We start from the raw sequence: 18,053 nt of genomic DNA, 5'->3' as shown, positions 1-18,053 counted from the left end.
GACATTTCTTCGCACAAAGAAATAACATCGTCTCGTATGCGCATGTACCCATTTGATATTTTAGTGACCCCCACGCGTATTGGTACGCACAACAACATATGTCGCCTCTTATGTTCCTTTATTCCCTGCCATTTTCCATGCTATTTTATTTTATCCCTAAAGTACGTGCATTAATAAATTTCCTTGAACCTCTCCTGCTGGTGATGCTGCCGATGCTGCCGATGCTGATGTTGCTGATGTTGCTGATGTTGCCTGTGAAGCTGCGGGGACTAAAAAATAATTTCAATTTTACAAAACACATAAACGACAAATTCTCAATCACGTACCAAAACAAAATATGTACACAGGATACAAAGGCTCCCAAGCATCTACATTTGCATGCAAATAAATTAATAAATTGTGTACTTTTGCGAGCACATTTGGGCGCCTTCCCTATATGAACTGCCGTGACAGATTCACATTGAATTTCACATTTGCATTTTTCATATTTTCAAATATTCTATTTCTGACAACTTTTTTCTGCCCTCGTATTTCGTTACTTTATTAAATTACATTTAATGAGTGCTCAGAATTTGTCAGGCACGTCACAACAAATTCTTATACATTTTTAGTTAGTTTAATTTGAAATTCTTAAAGAATCCACTGGATACTTAAGAATTTATTTTATTTCGTCCTGGATCTTCTTCAAACATTTCAGGGCATAAGCCGAATTACATTTTAGCGAAAACACTTAAATGGCATTATCAGAAATAAGTACTCCTCTCCCTTTCGCTGAAAGTTAAGAAGTGAGTTCATTAAATTTATTTAAATATTTTTATTTTTTTTATTAAAGTCTCAATTAAGTATATTTGAGCGAATCATAAGCCATTTAATAGAATATCTATAGCTTTTAAGACCTTAGGTCATAACTTCTTAAGTTTAAATAACCACGGCATCATAGATGTACTCGTATATCCATTTGACTGTTCTTTAAATTCGTGACATGAAGATGAAAAATCGAATGCACTAACCCGAGTTTCTTATACTACTACTGTGAAAATAATTTATTAAATAAAGTCATTTTTCTTCCTAGAAAAGTGGCGTTAACCTTCTTGGTCAGTTTCCCAGCTTTCACTAATTATCTGTTACTCAATCAAAATCATAATCTGTGTTTTTATGACGATTTCTGTTGTTGAAGTTATTTTTGGGCGTTCCTCATTAGATTAAGTTAGGTTGAGATGCCACGTACTGACAGTTATCAGCACTTAGACTCAGAGACATATACTGCCCGTTATTGATTTTGCCGGGAGAGGCGAGTTGCTATCCATTGTTATCTTCAATTACTATCCTTGTTAAACCATTTGGTTTTCCAGACGAAGTTGAGAAAATCCGAAAAATTTGCTTTCGTGATCTCTTCCAAGCCAGTGAAAAAGCGATCCCCAAGACATCAAAGTCGCCTTATGTGCAGTAAGGGACAGAGACATAGAAAGTATTTAATAGATTCTATCTTCTATTCATCTTGGCAACTCCTGCATAATTCACTTGTTGGAACTCGCTACCGTTAGAGCATAGGCCTAATGGCACAGTGCCCTGCTATTACTCCAGTAAGTACATAAACTGCAGATTTGCTGAAGCCCAAAAGGCTTTTCGTTTTATTTGTATTCAAACTAAGCCATAAGGTGTTAGCGATCTCACAGTCTTCGTGGTTAGCCCGTAAATTGCTAGTTCATCTGCTAGTTCTTTTCCTTCAATATTGCTATGATCAGGATCCCAGAAAAGAGAGACCGTGTGATGTTTGAAACTTATCAATGAGGCGCGACATTCTAAAATAATTTTGGATTTAACCATTTTGGACTCAATTGCTTTCAGTGCGGCTTTATTATCTGGAGAAATCGTGATAGCCGAAGGATGAATTGTACTAAGCTGTGTAAGAGCAATGAGGGCGTCACCAATTACTCTTACCATATATCGCTCAGTGAATCTATAAGCTTTCGAAACAGTACCTTATATTCACTTGGATATTTTGTAAGGACTAAACTACGACAGTTAAACAAACCAGCTTATTGTTTTGGAGGAGCAAATTCGTCAAACATTTTTTTGATTTCATTGTATATTTCACAGATAAATCTACTTGATTTTGAGAAGAAATGTATAGAAACAAGTCCTTGTTTGTTGTGATCTTCTTCTGACTACTTTTTTGGCAGTGTTATGCTGCCCAACTGATACCATTCCCAATGCGAAACCCAAAAAATATATTTGAAAAGAATTTGGCTTATTTCGCCTGTCCGTTTGTCCGCTAGTGTGTGATTTAATGGGTTTTTTTTTGGTCATGTAAGTTGCTTTCAGTTCTTTTCTATTCTAAACGCTTGAGATAATATTTCTTTGTTGGTCGGTATGCCACAAATGGCTACATTCAATGGAAACTACTACTCGTCTATTGCTGCTGGTGAGCACAAAACTGTGTCATCATTATGTGCAACTGACAGAAATGAAATGACACTGAAATTCTTGTCCCTTAGATTTTTTAGATAAAAACGAACTGCAAGGAAGAATTTGAAAATTTGACATTCTTTTTTGTCAAATGCTGACTTACAAAATAGAAAGAGTCTCATCTCTAATGGAATTGCAATTTTCTTAAGTACCATTGCAATCGCAATAGCAGGCGCAACACTGACAGACAGTTGCTACCGCCGCCGACCCAGTCACAGTCAGAGCCATAGCCAAATACTCTACGTCCATATATTGAGGCTTCTTTTTTTGATTAAATTTTAATTATTAATTTTAGTTTTATTTGAATTTCATTTCGACTTTCTGTCGAATCGTGACAATGCAATAGGGAAAACTTGTTTTATTTATAAAAATCACAACCAAACACCTCTCTCCCTCTTCCCACTCTACTGCATCACCCATATTCAATATTTATTTTTCAGTTATTATTGTTGAAAATGCACAGAGAATTTAAAGTTTAACTGCTCCAGTGAGCATAGTTTGCACAATGCAGACGCTATGAAATTTAAACTCTTATCCTGCGAATCCTACGAATCCTACGAATCCTGTGAAGCATCGCAAATTCATAAAACTTTTTCCATGTAAAATATTTTGATATTTTGTTCATATTTTAATTTCAATAAAATTTTATTTTTGTTTCTGTTTCCTGCGTTTGTAACTTTTATTGGATAAAAACGCATAAATGCTATAAAAATTAGTTTGCTTTGCGGCTTTACTAGTGCGCTTTGAAGCACCTCCAGTTGCAATCCGCACTGAATACCATTCCTGCACACCACCCACAATTTTGATCATTTGCAGTGCTCCTTTGTGCTTCTGTTGCACTCTGGTTTGGAAGCTGGTAAGCGAATAAAGCGAAAATTAAAATATTTCCACTTGGATGAGTTTCTTAACTTTTTGCTCCGCATTATTCTGCTTGTCAAGATTTACCTGTTGCAACATGTGGCGTGCAGCTCCCAACCTGCAATTTGCAGCTCACCACACTTCAGTTGCATTTCCAAGTTTATAAGCTGGAATAATTCGGGTTTAGTTGGTTACTGCTGAAGCATTTACTGCTACGAAACTTGGAAGTGTTTGTTGACTATGCTCTGTTATTAGCTATTTTCTGTTATCTGCACGCACATCAGGAGGAAAGAAGATGATATAATGAGTTGGTATTCAATTGACCTGAACTTGCTTAGGGATGAAAATAAGCTAAATGATATTAGAAAAATTTTCAATTTTTAATGGGATTATGGATCACCTCAGCTCAACGCATCTTTGTCCGCAACATCAACATACCGTTTTTCTGGAAGAATTGGGTAAATACGGCTCTGGAGTGGAGCATAGAATGCAGTTATGAGAACACCGCAAACAGAGACTAGAGTTGCCACTTCACAAAAGCAGAATTGTGTGTTTTGAGAACATTTCAAGAAATTATAATTTCTTGAATAGTACACCATTACTTCTATTCGGAGTGAATATTTTCCCAAGTTAAGAAATGACTTTCCGTACTTTTCTGTATTTATTTTTTCTTCCGTGTTTTTAGTAGAGTATTAACTACTTCAGTAGAAAAAGACCAGCCAAATCTCTTTACAAAACGGGAATAAAAGAATTAAAAATTGAATAGTCTTCTGAAAGTAAAGTAAATGCAAAGTTTGTAAGAGTGAAAAAGTTTTATTTGATAAGAAGAGATTGTATACCTGGAATACTTAAGTTTGTATCAACGTTTTATTTTAAAAACATACAAAGGAATCTTGTACTTTTAGTAGTACTGTACACAGTCTATTACAGGTCAAGTAAAACACAAAAACCAAATTTACACATTATGAACAGTTATGTCTAAACTTAGTGCTCAATAAGAAATTTGTACCGAAACCTTCGGTCATTTTACATTCGATATGTTCAATAACGATTAAAAGATTTCGCAGTGCATCAACTTTTGTCAAGAAAATATCATCAAAAATACGCCAAGTCCACACAGATATTGGTTTTGCGCAATAATCTTGGTTTACTTCTTCATAGATTCGTTTGATACAGCCGCACAAAGGCAGTTTCGGTGACATCGTTATTTTAATGGATGAAGGCCTGATTAGTTAAAAGTCGACCAATTTTTTTGACGCAAAGTTTCATAAAAATACACAGTTTAGTAAGGTTAAAAAAAATGGAAGTACCATCGGGATATGTTTCTTCAATAACGGGAAATATTTGATATTAAGACATGTTAAAGATTGCTTATAATCTTTTGATATGTGGCCATGGCTTGGAAATCTTTTGATTTTAATGATCTTTTGATTTTATTGCAGTTAGAGTTTTATGATAAAATAGTTCCAAGAGAGAGAATGCTTACCTGAATACCTAAATCTTGTGATCTAACGTCGCTGGACTATTTTCTTTGGAATTATTTGAAATCGTTGATCAATATGGTAAATCAGTATCGTTTTCAAACTAATAAACCAATTAATTAAGAAAGAGATGCAGACTCAAAACGTTTAGGATGTAGTTTCTTTGACTTTTTCATAAAATATAGCTACGATTAGTTGTCAAGGAAAATCGTCTACCGAAGAAAATAATATCTTATTTTCTTTTTATTCTGGAAGATATTAATGAATTGCAATTGAACTATGTATACCAGGCTTATGTATACCAGGGCTGTCATCTCTCAAAAATTTACTAATTATAATAAAAATGTGTATTTTATTTTAAATTAGAATTCCATACTTAATGCTAGATGGCCCTAGAGAAGTTACTTCAAACAGTTTTTGCATTCGAACCTTACAATTTTATATTTAAATGTATAACTTTTTCTTTATATTTCTTGGTCGTGTAATACCGCAGTGATATTCTTACTACTTACAGTCATATTTAAGAGTCCATGCATTTTTATTGGGGTCTGCACTTTAAATTAGGAAACATCATTTCTTTCACTTTGTGAAGTTGAGTTCGTTTACCAAAGTCACTCCTTTGAGATTATTAAAAAAACGTCAAGGGTATCAGTGTCAACGGCGACTGCCGTAATAAGCGCATTACTGCATATTATGCTGTTGTTCCTCGCAAGCTCTCCTACCTAATTTTCGCATTCCTACCCACTTTTCAAAAGTCACCGAATGCAACATGTAAACAATGTAGTAAAATTTAAATACAAGCCACTTAAATAGCAGTGGCGATGTCATAACGGCATCTAGTCAAGAAAACATCCAAACACGGAGTCTAGCATACGCAATTTGATCCTTCACAATCTCGAATGCGTATTTTTAATACCCACAAATCCCCAACTACAACCCCCGGAATAACACAAAACTTTACAGTCTCTAAGTCGGAAGAAGAAATTATGTGCATTTCCCGCACTCTACTTCGTACTCTCCCTGCTGAAGCTATATTAGCAACTGTTGCAGTAAGGACGAGAATACGCGTAGTTGCAAGAAAGAAGCATAGAAAAGCACAATAATAATTTTAAGGAAATGACAGGACTTTAGTGAAGTGGCATGGTGGTAAGGCAACAAGACGAGGAGGCGACCAACAGTGCTTTCATGCGCTAATAACAATTTTTCGTAATGAAGTTGATAGCAATTTGAATAACAACGGCAACAATGAAATGTCATTTAAACGTCAATAATTACAGACACAAGGTGAGCCATAAAGCAACTGTAACCCGAACTTGAGTGCTCGACAAAGGCAATGTCCCAAGTGCAGTTGCCACGATTTTCCTAAATTAAAATCATTTAACCTGCAGTACAAAGAAAAACGTTGAAGTGCATAATTTTATGGGAACCAATTAGACCAATTAGACAATTTCTATAAGAACTGTAAAGGGCTCACGTTTCCGAAAGAAGAAGTGTGCAATCTAAAGTACAGAGTAGTGTGTGATGCATATGGTGTAAAGACTTCCACATGCTTCTTTCAAAAAAACAATTCACAATATATAATCATGAATAAAAGAAGGGTATCTATGGTATATTTTCAACTTTTTGTATCCTGATCCGAAACCGTTCAGTTGTTTGATATTGCCATTAAATTTTTTAAGTTATTTGTCAGCATCTATAAACAAACATGAAGTATACAAACTGCTTTCACATCGATCGACGAACAAATTCTAATTCAATATACATTAATTTGCAGAGTCTAAGAGTATATCGATTTCAACCAGCAGACTATTACCCAACTCCGCATTACTCATATATAACCGGCCTTGAACTAAAGGTGAAGGGAAATTAAAATTAATTAAAAGTTCTTTTTATAAGAGATGATAGGAGCGAGTTTCTAATAAAAAAGTGGAGCACATATTTAGAAAATAAGACCTGCAATATAGTGAAGCTGAATATCTGAGTATAAGAGGTTTATTTGTGCTGTAACCATACTCTAACCGAACAAAAAGCATTTCGGCTGCCTAAGGAAGACAAAACTGAATTCTATTGAAATATAAATGATTATGCACGGTGTTAAGAATTTTTACTCTAGTATACTCCGACGGGCACACACCCCAATTATGCAATTGGACAGAATTAGATCGAAAAATATGTTCTATCTTGTTAAAATGTCTGTACTTAATGAAATCTAACACAGCTGATTAATACCATAAATAAAAGGGATTCAATTCTTGCTAACATTTAAATATATATAGTTCCTTCTTTACTCTATGTACTAGGCATAATAGTATTTCAATACCTTGTGCTTTCGAGAAAAGAGGACTCCTCGATATTAATTAAATATTTATCTACCACAAAGATTATAACTGATGCGAATGTCATATTTTCTAGTGTGATATTTCTTGAGAAATTGAAATTTATAGAAATAGGAGCTAAGAGACGTTATTGGTTTCTTTACTGCTTTTATTGATTTAAAAAAAACGTATAGCGTTTCAATGAAAAAACTGTACTTCCCATTTTAGATGAACGTATATTACTGTCATCAATAGATTAATACATCATATGCACCGAGTCCTATATCAGTTGTCAATCTCTTAGATTAAACAGTTAAGCCCTAATACTTAACATTTAAACATTAATATGATTTTCTACAATTCTATATAAGTCGTTTTGTATCTCAATTAACTTCTATTAGTCTCTATAAATCTATAAAACTTACATTATTTTCCATAGATCTCAATAAATTCTTTCAAGTCTTTACAGATTTCCTTTGATCTCTATAAATTTCAATAAAATTCTACAGATCTCTATTAATTTCTACAAATCTCCATCAATATCTGTAAATTTTCATAAGCTTCTGGTAATGAATCTTACGGCCAAAATTCCAAACAATACAACACTACAATCATAATTTTCTAGAAGAGGGATCTTCGGGATGAAAGATCTTCTTCGTTAAGAGTTCGGAATTGTGAAGTTGATTTGAATTTATTCTTAGCTAAAAAGAAGCTAAGAAGAAAACGAAGAAGAATCTTACAAATATTCATGATTAGTGTTGTCTGTAACAGGGTATTGTCTATTATAACCTTCAAAAATTTCAGAAATAACCTTAAAAATTGAAAATAAAACCAACTTCTTATTTTTGGAAAAAGAAATATTAATAAAAAGACTGGCCACACCTTTAAATCTATACCGAATTTATTCCTTTTCATTTATTGAATGCATTCGATTTTAATCAAGAAGCCAAAATGTACTATGTACGTGTGAAAGGTAAGCAAAGGTAGGCATTTGTTGTTGGTATCCACAGATGCAGGCACACTGGGATTTGTAGAACAACGTGTTTATGGTCATTCTCCCATCAAATTAATTACCCAAAACATCGTAGCTCAATGTATTGCTATGTAGTTCACCTCATTAGTGCCAACATAATGAAGTTCTTGGGTGAATTAATATAATTCATCTGAATTTACATTCAAATTTGGTTCTGTGTACATTTAATGACAACACAAAACAATTTCCCAACTTCACTTTGCCATTTAGGATGTCATGTCGTAGCTGTGAGGAACACAATTTATTCCTATATCTCTCTCTTGAATGAGACATTCATCAGAAATCAATGGTCTGGCTTGTCTTATCTGTGAGGAATGCTTGTATGTTTATGGAACAAAAGAGTTCTGTTTAATGAGACATTTATCACAATGCATTGGTCTGGCTTGTCATGACTGCAAGGAAATGGTTTATGAAACAAAAGTATTCCAATAAATATTTTTTAATGATCAGAAGACAGTCTTTTTAATCTCAAGTACCAAGCTCTTTGCATGAGCTTCAATTCTTACATAGAACGCAAATTATTGGACTTGTTGAAGGAACCCGTTCACATGAACTATTATACCATCACAAACATTATCAAAGATTCATGTCATTAGGTGTTATTTTCTCGATTACTATTAGAACCAAAAGAATAAAATAATGACAATTTAAAATAATGATACGAGTCTGTATGCCTATGGGTGATTAAAGGGAGAAGGTTCAGAATTAAATTTAATCGTTTAACAGAGTGAAAAATAATATTTTTTATCTGTCAAACACAGTTAATCAATAGCTCTGTGAATTGACGAGAAATGCAATAATATTTCATAAATGAAGAAATTTGTTACTGCAGATGGCGCTTTGCTACATCGAGTATCGCAACGAGCCGCAGCTGTCGCCATTAATTTCGACACAGGACCGCTTACAGTTTTCATTAAGTTTTGACTTCAACTGTGGAGTTTCATATTTTCGCGTTATTTTCGCCGTTGCATCTGTTGTTGATTTTGTTGTTGTTGTTGTTGTTGTTGTAAAAGGAGTTTGCAATTTTATTGTTGCTTTTATTGATGCTGTTTTTTTGACGCTGCAAAATGACGCGTCACAAGTCATCCAATCGCAACTGATTGCTACTTCTTTCGCTTTTCACTTTTGCTATGTAATAAAAGTTTTTTCCCATCCTTTTTTCTCGTCACACTTTAGATTTATGGTTCCCGTTTTGTGATTTATGTACGTTCGTATGGGATATTGAAGTAACAGCACCGGCATTGGCATCGGCACCAACAGAAAGTTTGTTCATGAAATGTCGCATGGGACGCATTCGGCAAATGTTGCATAGGATATTTTATATATGCTCCAATGACAGTATACAAAAGTTTATATTGTTGCAAATACCAAACATTTGGGTCACTCGCTCATACACTCCACGACACAGTACCGTTTCATGTATCACTGTGTGTCCACAGGAGCGGTGTAGCGGCAACGTTGCGGAAACAGAGCATAAACTCAAAACCGAATTTGATAAAACTTTAACAATGGCATTACGCTCAAGCCGAGCTTAAACCGCAACATAAGCTGAATTTATATAGAGTATGGCAAGCGTCACACTATGGACGCATTAATGCGAAGTAAGTGAAATATGTTTGCAGAGATGGGCTGAGGTGAATGATTCAGTAGTCTGCTACTCGAACAGATTGCCGGATTATTGCCATTATGATTTTTTGAATGTCTGACTTACTGAACTATATCGCAACCTATATCTTACGACACGCGCACTGGCTTTTAGTTATTCTTAATGAGAATAATAAAATGAATACAGACTATATTGAACATACATCTCAGGAGAGATATCAAGAGAACTTTGGTCTCACTGTCAAGGTATTTGGTGTCTTAATTTTAGAAACTAGGGTCGAGCTAAAGTCCTAAATAGAATGATGTTTTTATTCATCTCAATGGAGAACAGTTCCAGTTAAGAGGCTAAAAATATATAATCCAATAACTTTTTTCGCACATTATTGCATGTACTCCTTCTTCAGCAAGAGGAAAACGTGTTTGCTTTTGATTTTTCAACATATCCTATGGTACTTGTATATATATATATATAAATATTTAATCAGTCCTGCAGGGAACAACTGACTGACTAACTTAACAGAGTCACATTATTCATCAAAGCAATTCCACTGTTTGAAGAATCTCTTTTATAACTATTTTCCTACTTAATCACATAACAAGAATTTTGGGCTTATCACACAGAAAACAGAATAAAAAAACTCAAGAAGTATAGATTCCACAAAAAATGCTGAAACGTATTTCGCGGGGCTTTCAAAGAGCAAAGAGTTTTTTAACAAAAGCATATTGCTATTAAATATTCCATGCAATATACGGTTAAAATTCTTAATAAGAAATCAAACAGACTATATTAGTTGATACTGTCGTCTGCAGCAGATAGACGGGCTGTGAGGTGCGCCTAAAACTCTTTACTTTTTATTTAATTATACTTCATCATTTCGCTCTCATTTCGACAGAAAACATCAAGATTTCTTAAAGAATTTTCCTATAATTGTAATCAAATATCAGTTGAATTAATCAAAAAATCTGTATTTTGGTAGTTTAATGCCTGAAGTCAAAACTTTTTCCTAGTCTGTATTAAGGTTTGTGAAGATTAGCATGCTAAAACAGCTTTGGCTCTTATTACTGCTGGAACGAAAGCTAGTGTTTCGTGTTTAGGTTAAAAAGGTAAAAGAGAATAGATAAGATCTGTCCCCTACAAATAAATAAAAAGTGTTTTAATTTTCACATTTTTTGAAGTTGTTTGAATAGTACAGGGTGCTTTAAAACTTATCGGACGCGATTAATGTGGATAATTGGCTAATTTTTGAAATAGAGCTCCTGTGCAAAATTTAAACGAAGAACGTGTTTACATAATACTTGGATGTACATCTAGATAGTGTCGTAGTTCCATAAAAAATGGTAAGACTTGACCACCACTTTACGGCATATCAGCGAATATGGTTTAGTTTCATGTTGTCCTGTAGTTCAATGTAAGAACCAATTTTATTTCAGAAAACTCAGTCTTGTTTTAATGTTGCTCTAGAATCCGAGGTGCTTCTACTTTTACTTATGTACGCATATGTATTATTAAGATTTTATTGATTGAAAGCTTATTGGTGCATTCAAACGTTCCTAAAAATTCCTCAATCAACAATATATGGAGTTTAAAATGTATATGGTTATTGCATTTTCCTTGTTTATTCCACTTTCCAGTAAATCCCCCCATGCCGTGCGATTTGATAGTAAAAATTTCTTATTACTCATTATATGTTAAATTCAAGCAAATAAAATTCTTATTAAAAGTTCTTGGAAGATTTTATTTGCCAGCAATTCAGCTTTATGACTAAAATAAACTTGTGGAAAAACTCAAAAAATGCAAAGTCCACGTAATATATTTGCATGCGACGGAACACAAATGCAATCGGGACCTGCCCGAAAAGTGAATTCTCATAACGTTACCCAGGTTAGCAAAAGAAAATTATTCCGATTTTACATTTCCGCTTTGTACGCACAATTAAAACCATTGAAAACTATATAATCCCTTCTTCCTACCACCTTTCCACGTAAGCCAACCATGTCGTAATCGCTTCAAACGCATCATCGTACGCCTTTTTCCATTCCCCCCAGACGAGTTTGTTTGTTGATATTTCAGTTGCATCGAGACCACGGAGTAAATGTGCACTTTTAATGACCGGTAAATGCATGCGACAAAAAATGCACGCACACATTTTCACATGCACCAACACACACATACACCGCTATTTCGTATGAAGAACAATAACTACGAATCCCAAGTTGGTGGCCAGCGAAGTTTTTGTAAATCGTAAACCCAGCGTTATGTTAGCGTCTCTACGTAATAGCGTGACGCAATGCACCAAACGCAATGCAAACTCATCGAATCGCCGCAGCGGCAAAGCAAATTTTCCGAAACAAACGTATTTGGATGCCCATAGTTATGACGGCACAAAACCTCTCTATTCGCTGCTGGACTGCACTGCTCTAAGCCTAGGCGTTGGCATTGCCTTAGCTGTCGTCGCGTATAAACCGCAACACACGCATTGCAAACAAATTTGTTGTTCTTTAATTTAAACATTTTACGCTAATTACAGGGAAAATATTTTGCAGGATGAAGGATTTCGGGATGGTCAAACGCAGTCAAACATATACACAGCTGCAAAAATTTGGGATCTCATGCTTTAGTTTTATTAAACGATGATATCACGACAGGAATTACTGTTGCTGTGAACAACTTTAAACATCACTTGAAGTATCTTTACATGATCCAAAGTGCTCTTAGGAAATGTCTGTAAAAAATATAACGAACAGTTCTCAATTGTCTTGGATTTAACAGCAAAAATTTGTAAATGTGTAAAGGAAAACATAGAGTACATTTGTCGACAGGATTTCATCATGGCGGACTCCAACGTCTTGTAGATACAATCCGCACATTATTAGAAGATTATAGGTAACTATGATATTGAGACTTAATCTTAGCGTATACCCAACGAGATAATTGTCATATCTGGAGCAGTCTATTTCTATACATTGCATCCACAAAAAGTTACTGTACGACACCACTTTGCAATTGGTCTGAAAGGGCTATCGATTATTTATTTACTTGTATGTCCAATATCCCATATGTATGTTATATTTCAATACAAACCGTTAATATTGTCTGCGTCGCTATGTTTGTCTACCTCTCTGCTTTGCAGTCTGTGTAAAAAGACCAGTCTGTGGTCTTTTTATTTATATTAATATACTAAATATATGTCTATCTCTCTATCTGCCTATTTGTCTACCTGTCTTTCTGTCTTCTTTGCAGTTTGTTTGTATGCAGATATTTGTCGACGAACTGAAGCTTCAGCTTTTAGGGGAGTTGCATAAAACCTTACACAGAGGTTATGACATTCTCATTGAGTTTTATGATCTATTTAAAAAAGAATTCAAGAATTCGAACAATAAAGCTCTTTACATATATGATGTTTATTAAACCTCAAAGAGCTCAAAAACCAAAATTTATTTCCTTTTAACAAATTTATTTTTTGGTAGCAAAAATTGCCAATATACATCTATGGACTTCACTACAGAGAGACCCTTCATGTGCATTATGTATGTAATTTGTAATATCGCATACCTACAATAAAAGCCTAAAATAATTGCTCACATTGTTCACCATGCAGTTCAAAAATGTCCTGATCAACTATAACAAGGATACGGTGATGTCAGGCACAAGATGGACACTGTTTATATGCAATTAAATCAATTAACCGAATGTTAGTTTCATTGATTTGATAGCAAGATTTCAACTCCCATACTTATATGCGCACATTTTAAATGGAAAATGGAGTAAGTTAAGAGTGGCGAAGGATACGGCAGAATTCATGAAATATTGGGTAAAAGTTATTGTCTGGTCTACGTATCAATTTATTTGAGTCAATCACGTTATGCAAAGCTAACTTAAAATGCTCGTAATAAAGGCCACTTCAACAATATCTGGCGCACTATGAAATGCAGGGTATGGAAACACATGGAACGGCATGCCATTGCGGTCCATAACCACACAAACCAAATTAATTTATTCAAAATACTCTTGGCTCATTGCCATTTAAGCTCTTTTCTGAAAATGGAACCACTTAAAATGTTTACATTCGCTTCTGTTTACTTTGTCATTTAATCAACTCCAACGATTTCTTTCAGTGCCATCTCACACCACCCCATCCACCCACATCGGTCTAAATGAAGCTAGCGCCGTTGACCCCAATGAGCCAACCCTTTCGATTTTAAAACTTTCATATTGAATTTTATTTCAATACTTCGGTTTCCTCATGTTCCTCGCTTCCGTAATTTCATACAATTTTTTTTGCCGTCCTTCCATTTCGGTGAGGCGAGGTTATTAACGGCAGTTCATTTCGTTTCTGGGAGCTGCTCCCTGAATGGCAGCAGATGAGCACAGCATAAATCTGCATGCCGCTGAATATTGTCATTTCAGTTTTATTTTTTCTTTTACGGATATTTGTGTAACTTTAAAATTAAGTTAAAATGAGTGATCAGATATTTATTGACCGCTTTTATTTATTTAATGTAAAGAATTAAAAATAAAAATAAAACATTTTCCGTTTCAAAAGTTGCTCCTTCAAGATTAGAGACTCACTTACGATTTTTTTTGCGTTTCTTCTTTCTAACTGAGGTATGCATTGAGCTGACTTTCCGTATAATTTCGGCGGCCTCATGGGCTACCACATCATAGTCGACTGTCCAGTCGTCAGCACAACTTTCGCAGAATTGAGGAAAGCAGTCATGGCGTATTGCTTCAGCTTCAGGATTAATAGGAAAAAATTCATTCATGGTCTGCTCAAGAACCATAGCACTATCGTTTGTATCGTACTAAAAGTGCAATACGTGATAATATACGGTTGAGTTCTTTATGTAATGAACTTACATTGTTGAAAGCGGTACTCGGCTCCAGTTGCGGCCAACCATAGTCTAAAGTCCCAGAGCTGATCCGGCGATGCATATCCTGATATTCCTCCTCAAAGTGCGCAACAGCTCTAAGATAATCTCTAAAATGGAAGAATGAATAAGTTAACAATATTTCCTAGCTAAGTCATGACTTACTTCTTGAAACGATTTGACTTCCAATAGGTAGACATTTTCACTTCTGCTTTACAAAATAAAATCTTTGCTAAGAGTATAACTAGATAACTAAATTATTTAAAATTAAAAAATTTGGTTTGTTACTAAAATTTATTAAAACTTTGGGTTATAAGAATTTTTAAAAATTGAATTGACTATTTTGCCTCGGGGAACACGATTTCTTTCTCCGTTTAGAGGTTGGAAAATAAAAACTCGTTCCAGAAAGGAAAGATAATGCTTTCATTGTTGAAAGCATTATCCTCTTCAACGCTCTTTTCGAGACTCCTAGACGATAAGTATGGTTGGTAATAATTTACTGGCGCCTTGTCATGCTAAAATTAATGACAATAAATTCACAAAGTATGTCGATGAAATCGGATCATTTATATAATATAAATTTCTGGACTAAAATCTGAATATCTGGATATCAGCTGAAGAAAGTTTGTCAGGTCACCATATTGTTGGCTAACATCTCAACAGAAACAGGTTTGTCTGAAGAGACAGAATGTCAACTCTACATAAAAGTAGATAATTAGTCAATAATGTTTACTATCTTGCTATTATTCCAGCTAGAAAGAGAGTTCTGTCCCTGTTTGAAGTTAATAAATCCTTGATCTCCATCCAAATGCTGACGCTCTTCCATGTGATTGTGTTAGGCTATAAACACAAAAGTACAACCATTATTTAGTGAAAGCATAGAACTCAGTTCAATTCTAAACAAATCTCATACATTTTCATAAAAGCTCTACGACGAAGGTAGAATCCACTTTAAATCCTTATAGAAGAATAGTAAAAGCTGATGCATATGGAAAATCGAGTTGTTGTAGATTCTTACAAGCATATTTGTATTCTGCGAAGAATACATACTCAAAATATACATTTTGTTGTTATTTATAAATGATTTTGATGCCATAGTATAAATGGAGAAGTGTAAAGTGTTGCTATTTTTTGATATCTGCAGAATTCAGATACAAACTGGATCAATGACATAGTTCATTTGAAAGAACTACTGAACTAGTTTATTAATTAATTTTTTTGCAGATTACCTGTATAGCATTTCTGACTGTATAGTTTCTTATAACTGAAAATTCTAATAGTCGGTTGACTTTCAAGCTTAGTAGTTGATTTATCTACTTATAAAATATTGCTCTAACTTTCAAAGAACAACAGAGCATAAATAGTGACTGAATTCTAGAAATGCAAGAGAAAAGGTAGACCAAAATGGGGCATTCAAAGTAGAATTGAATTCACAGTTGTAGAAAAAATATTTAAAAAAATTGTAGTTATGGATTTATTTGAAATCATTTATCATCTCAATCTTGCAAGTCATCACTCTAAACACTCTAAAGCTTTTTATAAAAGTAAAACCAATAAAGCACATATAATTTTAAGTTTAATCAACTAAACTTTGTAAGCAATTCCACTTATTGAACTATTGAACTGAAATGTCGAACTACTTAATCTTATTAATATGAACTATTCAATTGTGTTGGGTTCCTTAAGATTCCAAATGATATACTATTAATATCATTTCTGCAGGGTGTTGATAACAATGAAATAATTGAATGAAAACAAATTTCAATTAAATACTCGTATGAGTTACGCTCTAAATAGCAATCCATTTTATTGTAAAATTGTGGGTCATATACTTTCCATAAGCTTAAAACATCGAAATTTGAGTGCCACCTGGCAAACGTAATTAAAAAAAAATTCAAATCAAATATGTTGTTCCATGTACTCCGTATCCCAACGTAGCTCTCCTTTACGGTTTATCGAATGTTTTTGGTGAAATAAATTTGATGAGTTATGCATTTACAATCCAAAACTCTTGTAATCGTCCACAAATCGAAAAGCTTAGGAAACCATTCGAGCACTCACTCACATCCAGAAGCAAAAGTGCTACATTGCCAGAAGCTGAAGTTGAAGCAGAAATAGAAGCGTTGCCATCATTTCAAGTGCCGTAAATAATATCTGCATTTTGCCATGGATGAGGTCATGACTACACGCGCAGTCAAGTTCGCATTTGTCAATTTATCTGCGTTCGTATCTTTTCAACCCAACCGTCAAGATGATGCAGAGTCATAATAAAATAAATTTATGCGCATTTGATGATGAGACAAATAGGACGGATTTAACGGTTGGTTAACTGAGCATATTTATGGTATGGCATTGCACACTTACATTTCAGATACATTTAGTCCATGTGTGCGTATGAGTGTATCCATTTGTGAGTAGAGCAAGTCACTTGTAACAGTATTAGGATTTATCGAATAAAGCCGCATTTTATAGGAAATAATCTTGAAGCTTCGAAACTGGCAGAGAATGCGTGGGAATTCCAAAAGAAAGTAATGGTATGAAAGTCAATTAGAAATCATCTGTTTGGCTTATCTCATCCTACACAATTGTTTGATATATACAGAAAAGAAGTATGCATTTACAATCACTGATGTTTACCTATTAGAGACATATGCTGAGTTTAAACTTTTATTTAAATACGAAAAGATTTTTAACTGATTTCAATTCTTCATAAAAGATTTTCATTAAAATAATTAGCTAAACTTATACTAAAGTCAGAGAGGTGTCTTCGCTTCTAAGGACAACTGCAAAGTTCGATCGAAGTTGAGTGAGTGTAACGTAAGGTCAGCAGATTTGCTTTTTCGTAGACAGTTCAATGTGATCCCTTACTTCTTGATCCATATACTTCATTGAAAGAGATACAAACACTAGCAGTAATGTTGTGAGTTATAATTTTTTATGTTTATTAGTTTTTTTTAAGTTCACGTCAAGATACCTAAAACAGTCATTAAACTATTCACGCTTAATATTGAAAATCCGATATAGCGATTCAACTAAACCAGTTTCATTTATTTTGATTCTAATCCCAGCACAATCTAGTGCTGGGATTGTGCTATTTCCGTATTCGTCCACCATCAGCCCTAAACTGATTGCAGTTAGGCGAATTTTATGGCCGTAGGATTATAGCTTTACATGAGCATACAACAAAGACTAAATTATCATGGGCTAAGTGACAAGAAATGATTAAGTTTCGCAATCATATTTTATTTAGATAGAAACAAAAATTATGAAAGAAGCAGCTGTTACCGAGTAAAGAACTGACACTGTCTTATACTCAAGACCGATTAGATATCGCAGGAGAACAGAGAAACGAAAAAGTACTTATTTCAGTACCAATGTAGCCAATGGAGCTATTTGTTTGTTTGTTTGGGGAGATAATCTCTA

At 34.2% G+C, this 18,053-nt stretch overlaps 1 protein-coding gene across 1 annotated transcript; it reads right to left on the bottom strand.

Annotated features, from left to right (window-relative positions):
- Positions 1–14,246: 14,246 nt before the first annotated feature.
- LOC119662424 lies at positions 14,247–14,892 on the bottom strand. The gene is made up of 3 exons (XM_038072037.1): positions 14,796–14,892; positions 14,620–14,740; positions 14,247–14,564 (listed from the first exon to the last, which is right to left on the bottom strand). Exons 1-3 carry the CDS (start codon positions 14,828–14,830, stop codon positions 14,328–14,330), a joined length of 393 nt encoding a protein of 130 aa, XP_037927965.1. The 5' UTR covers positions 14,831–14,892; the 3' UTR covers positions 14,247–14,327.
- Between the last annotated feature and the right edge of the window lie 3,161 nt (positions 14,893–18,053).

Source organism: Teleopsis dalmanni, chromosome X (assembly GCF_002237135.1).
Source record: "Teleopsis dalmanni isolate 2A chromosome X, ASM223713v2, whole genome shotgun sequence".
Lineage (NCBI taxonomy): Eukaryota > Metazoa > Arthropoda > Insecta > Diptera > Diopsidae > Teleopsis > Teleopsis dalmanni.
This window is presented reverse-complemented; position numbering and strand designations above follow the sequence as displayed.

Coding starts and splice junctions, on each gene's coding strand:
- LOC119662424 (XM_038072037.1), bottom strand. CDS start 14,830: ATGTCTACCTATTGGAAGTCAAATCGTTTCAAGAA. Junction 14,741..14,795: donor AAGTCAAATCGTTTCAAGAA/GTAAGTCATGAC, acceptor CTTCCATTTTAG/AGATTATCTTAGAGCTGTTG. Junction 14,565..14,619: donor CGAGTACCGCTTTCAACAAT/GTAAGTTCATTA, acceptor TTGCACTTTTAG/TACGATACAAACGATAGTGC.